Source organism: Camelina sativa, chromosome 2, assembly GCF_030686135.1.
Source record: "Camelina sativa cultivar CO46 ecotype springtype chromosome 2, ASM3068613v1".
Lineage (NCBI taxonomy): Eukaryota > Viridiplantae > Streptophyta > Magnoliopsida > Brassicales > Brassicaceae > Camelina > Camelina sativa.
Genome location: NC_141881.1, coordinates 5241394 through 5247393, shown reverse-complemented (window position 1 = coordinate 5247393; position 6000 = coordinate 5241394). Strand labels below are relative to the sequence as shown.

General features: G+C 41.0%; 1 protein-coding gene across 1 annotated transcript; it reads left to right on the top strand.

The window, feature by feature from the left end:
* The first annotated feature begins 1464 nt into the window (after positions 1-1464).
* LOC104751022 (uncharacterized) lies at positions 1465-3143 on the top strand. Its single transcript, XM_087466214.1, has 2 exons — positions 1465-2740; positions 3115-3143. Exons 1-2 carry the CDS (start codon positions 1465-1467, stop codon positions 3141-3143), a joined length of 1305 nt encoding a protein of 434 aa, XP_087322340.1.
* Positions 3144-6000: the final 2857 nt, after the last annotated feature.

Here is a 6000-nt window from a genome sequence, read left to right as displayed (position 1 = left end):
TACGTATATGATATACGGAAGAGCTAGTCATGATTTTAAGCAAAGACAATGGGTTTTGGATAACAAAACTGCTCCATTTCTGTCCATCCTGATCCACATCTGCGTCCTCAAATGTATATTCACGATCGAAAATGAAAAGAATCAACTTTTCTGAAAGAGTCTTTTATTTGTTTTTAAAGAAATCAAAGTTGTAATAGACAAGAAGTAAACCTCATCAAGTATCATCAGGCCGTTTTCATTTCAGATTTGCAGAGGAGTGCAATCAGTTTTTACTTCACCTGCGAAAATGGTATATATACACACTTTTTCATTATATGAAAATTCACATGAAAAAAATGGCATACGCAGATATGTTTCTCACAAATAATGCAAAATTAGTAGTGAAGCTTTGCAAAAAGTCGTTGAAACTCAACATGTTGAAACATAGATTTTCTATGTACGTACAAAATTTTCTTACCTTTCGACGCTCAATGAAGCATGTGCAAAGTGCAATCCATGTCTATTAGTATATATGTATATAAGTTGGGATTAAGCTTCCTTTTACTTAGTCCTAATACTCCAGTATAAATACCCCTTGTATTAGTTACATTTGATCTTAATGAGAAATATACTTGTAACAACCCGTCCCGTGGACCCCACTAGCCTCACTGCTAGCCCGCTAGCCTCACTGCTAGCCGCCCAAACGGACCCCAAGTTGGCCCTGCAGGGCATCGATCCTAACCCATCACTGTGGAAATCCACATCCACCAGTAGGTTATTGGTGCGCCAGGCGTTCCTCGAACCCTGGTCCCCACCCTTTAACAACCTTCCCACAGGACAAGTTGCCACCAATTGACCTGCAGATCAATTGGTGACAACTTGTCTGTGGGAAGGTTGTTAAAGGGTGAGGGACCAGGGTTTGAGGAACGCCTGATGCACCAATAACCTACTGGTGGATTATGTGAGTTAATCCACAGTGATGGGTTAGGATCGATGCCCTGCAGGGCCAGCCTATGGGGGCAACTAGCAGTGAGGCTAGTGAGGTCCACGGACGGGTTGTCACAATACTTTACTAAATAGTTAACATGGTATCAAAGCAAAATGAATTTTTCTCATTCTTTTCTCGAGAAAACGCTTAACAGAAAATTTTCTTGGGAAAATTAAGCTTCCGCTACTTCGAATTGTTTCAATTCGTCTCTGTCCCAGCTTTGCTTCTTCATTCCGCGTCTTGCGATCTATTTTTCAGCTATTTCTGAGCACCGATTCGAATCAATGAGTGCCTCACATCGCTGTTTCGTCGCTCTCTTCTTCGCGGAATTGTTGCTTGCTATTGTTGAGCTGGTTAGTGCTTCCTTCTGGTGTTTCGTTGTAATCTTGGTTGCTCTATCATCTTGATTGGTTAGGTGTTTAAGATCATCGGACTCCGATTTAGCTTTGGTGATTCTTGATTTTTTGAATTCGCTTCATCGTTTTTTGGATTGAGTAATGGAATCTGCGAATACTGGTATGACTTATGCCACATATCAGTATGAGAATCCTTACTTTCTTCATAGTCGGGATCATGCTGGTCTCATACTTGTTTCTGATCGTCTTTGTACTGGTGCGGAGTTTACTTCTTGGCGTCGTTCGGTTCGTATGGGATTGAATGTTCGTAATAAGCTTGGTTTTATTGACGGTACTATCTTGAAACCAGCTTCGGATCATCGAGACTTTGGATCTTGGTCCAGATGCTATGACATGGTCTCGACTTGGCTAATGAATTCGGTGAGTAAGGAAATTAGTGCGAGTTTGTTATTCATTCCCACGGCTGAAGGAATTTGGAAGAATGTGTTGGCTCGTTTCAAGCAGGATGATGCTCCTCGCGTCTTTGAAATTGAGCAGCGTTTGAATAGTATTCAACAGGGTGCTTTGGATGTGACCACCTATTACACACGACTTGTTACACTTTGGGAAGAGCATAAGAACTACGTAGAGTTACCAGTGTGTACTTGTGGAAGATGTGAATGCAATGCTGCAACCTTATGGGAGAAATTACAGGAGAGGAGTAGAGTGACGAAGTTCCTCATGGGACTGAATGATTCTTACGATGCTACTAGGCGACATATCTTGATGTTGCAACCAATACCGACTATTGAGACTGCCTTCAATATGGTTACTCAGGATGAGAGGCATCATTCCATCAAGCCTCTTCCTCGGTCGGATAACGTTGTTTTCCAGACAACTGGCTTGGCTCCCCTGCTTCCACAAGGTTATCAAGGCCCGGTTGATAACGCAGCCAATGCGGTTCAAGGTGGATATCGCTCTCGCCCACCGAAACCTATTTGTACCCATTGTGGACAAAATGGTCATGTTATTAACAAATGCTTCAAGCTTCATGGATACCCTCCAGGTTACATTCCAGGCTTCAAGAGCTCTCTCTCTAACTATCAGTCTCAGAGAAATCTAGCTCCATCACAGCCTTCTCAACCTCGAGGATTTTCTCAGAGTCAGCAACGCCCGCATACAGTGGCAAATGTTATGAGTGACCCGATGAGTGGTCTAGACCCGATGAATGGTCCTATAACAAGTTCTTCCCAGGCTCAGTCATCTTCCAGTGCTTCAACTGTCTCTAACCTTGACTTGCACAATATGACGCCTACTCAAGTACAAGATCTTATTAAGCATTTGACAGCACATGTTCGAGTTTCAGAGAATCCGGCCCCTTCCCCGTCGACTGCGTCTGTTACCGTGCATGGTGTTATGGCAGTCCAATCTACTTCGGGTATCATTCCCTTTCCATCAACTTCTCTTCGTTTTGAAAACAATGTTCTAACTTTTCAACACCAATATTTATCCTCCTTATACTCTAATCTCCCACATGGTTCTTGGATAATTGACAGTGGAGCCACCACTCATGTGTGTTCTGATTTGTCATTATTTAGTGAAATTGTTCTAGTTTCTGGGGTAACTGTTTCTCTCCCGAATGGTACTAGGGTTGATATCACACACACTGGCACTGTTCCAGTATCATCATCGCTTATCTTGACTGATGTTCTCCATGTGCCAACATTCAAGTTCAATTTGATTTCTGTTAGTTCTTTATTACAACATAATCATTGTTCTGCACATTTTTACATTGATTCTTGCATTATTCAGGAGTTTATTCAGGGCTTGACGATTGGTAGAGGAACTCTTATGCATAAACTGTACATTCTGCAACTTGATGCATCATCTCTCGCTGTGTCTAAGTCTCCTGCTTCATTGAACTTCTCTGGATCCTTGGTGGTGGATGGACATCTGTGGCATTAACGCCTAGGACATCTTTCTACTGACAAGTTACAACAGCTTTTTACTGTTTTGCATATTACCAAGTCTGGTTTGTCTTTACACTCTCATTGTTCTATTTGCCCATTAGCTAAACAAAAACGCTTACCTTTTGAGTCTCATAATCGTTTGTCTAGTTCACCTTTTGATTTGATCCATTTAGATGTTTGGGGTCCTTTCTCTATCGAGTCTGTAGAAGGATATAAGTATTTTCTTACCATTGTAGACGATTCTACTCGTTGTACTTGGGTTTACATGATGAGGAATAAAGTGATGTTTTACAACATTTTCCAGCTTTTATTCAGTATGTTAAGACTCAATATAATTCAAATATTAAAGCAATTAGAACAGATAATGCTCCTGAATTGGCTTTCACTGATCTTATTAGACAACATGGCATGCTTCATCAGTTCGCTTGTGCATACACACCACAACAAAATTCTGTAGTTGAAAGAAAGCATCAACATCTTCTTAATGTTGCTAGCGCATTGTTGTTTCAATCTAATGTTCCTATTGCTTATTGGAGTGACTGTGTCTTGACTGTTGTATTCTTGATAAATAGAACACCTTCTAAGCTGTTAAAGAACTTATCTCCTTATGAATTGTTGAATAAGAAACCACCTTCATATGATCTCCTTCGTACGTTTGGTTGTCTTTTTTATGTCTCGACATTGCTAAAAGATAGAACAAAGTTTAGTCATAGAGCAGACAAATGTGCTTTTTAGGTTATTCTCCGGGATATAAAGGATATAAGGTGATTAATCTAGATACTAATGTTGTTTATGTGTCTCGTAATGTTGTTTTTCATGAAAACGAGTTTCCTTTTCATTCTAGTCATACTAGGCATCCTTCGAACATCATGAGTGACTTGATTCTTCCATCCCATGTTCCTGTTGCATTAGATATTTCTACTGTTTCAGCACCTACATCATCTGCATCACACACATTCGTCCCTAGTACATCATCTGGGAATGCGGAGACAGTCACTACGGGAACAGGAACTACTTCATCATCTAATGCCAGACCACGACGCACAACAAAGGCTTCAGGTTACTTATCTGATTACCATTGTGCTCTTATTCAACATTCTAACCGCTCTTATTCAACACATTCCAAACCTATTACTACACCCTATCCACTATCCTCTGTTTTATCTTATTATGTGTTCAAACCACCCTATCAGTCCTATGTCCTCTCTATTTCTATCGAAACAGAACCAAAAACCTTTAAGGATGCCATAGTATCTGTTCGGTGGACAAAGGCGATGGATGTGGAGCTTGAAGCTATGGAACTCAATCGGACATTCGATGTTGTCTCCTTACCTCCAGGTAAAAATATTGTGGGGTGTAAGTGGGTTTATACGATCAAGTATCATGCTGATGGCACTATAGAACGGTATAAGGCTCGTTTAGTGGCAAAGGGCTTCACACAACAAGAGAGCATCGATTACATTGACACTTTTTCGCCTGTCGCAAAGCTAGCTAGGTTGAAGTTGGTCCTTGGTTTAGCTGCTAAGCATGGATGGAGCCTCACTCAGATGGACGTTACTAATGCCTTTCTTCATAGTGACCTCGAGGAAGAAATATACATGAGCTTACCTCAGGGTTATACACCACCCCCAAGCGTTACATTGCCACCAAATCCTGTGTGTAAGCTTAACAAGTCACTCTATGGCTTGAAACAGGCTTTGCGACAATGGTATAAGTCCCTCTCTAAAGTTTTTCTTGATGATGGTTTCTCGCAAGCATATGGTGATAATACTCTGTTCGTTAAAGAATTAGCTTCTTCATATATTGCGGCCTTGGTCTATATCGATGATATTTTGATTGTGAGTAGCAGTGATGAAGCCGTGTTCCAACTTAAGGCATCTCTGGCGAAACACTTCAAGACTAAAGACCTTGGCCCAGCTCGTTTCTTCTTAGGACTTGAGATTGCGAGAAATGCAAGTGGAATATCTGTAAGTCAGCGCAAGTATTGTCTTGATATTCTTGCTGATACAGGTTTATTGGGATGCAAACCAAAGGCAGTACCTATGGATTATAAGAAGGTTCTGACTAAAGACACGGGTCTCTTGCTTAATGATGGATGACCTTTTTGGGAACTGATCGGACGGTTGTTGTATTTGTGCATTACAAGACCAGACATTACTTTTGCCGTCAATCGTCTGAGCAAGTTTCTTTCATGCCCGACAGACGCTCATCTAGAGGCTGCTCATCATGTTCTCAAATATTTGAAGAACGATCCAGGTCAAGGCCTCTTCTTCTCTGCTTCTACTGATTTATGCTTAAATGCATTCTCGGATGCAGATTGGGGAACTTGCAAGGATTCTAGGCGGTCTGTTTCTGGCATTTGTGTTTTTCTAGGAGATTCTTTGATCTCTTGGAAATCCAAGAAGCAAGATGTTGTGAGTTCGAGTAGCACCGAGGCTGAGTACAGGAGCATGGCACACGCTACTAAGGAGTTGCTCTGGCTTAATCAAATGTTGAAGGATTTGCGTCAGACTCCACGAATACAGGCCAAGCTTTTCTGTGACAACAAATCGGCACTACACATTGCTCATAACCCGGTGTTAATATTGCACAGAATCGTAATAATATTGTGACGAAATAATTACTAATTTAAGACTGAAAAATTATGTCACAACAAAGTATCTAAACGGTCACAAATTTGTGACAAAAAATTTTCGTCTCAAACTAATGTCACAATGACAGCTTTTTC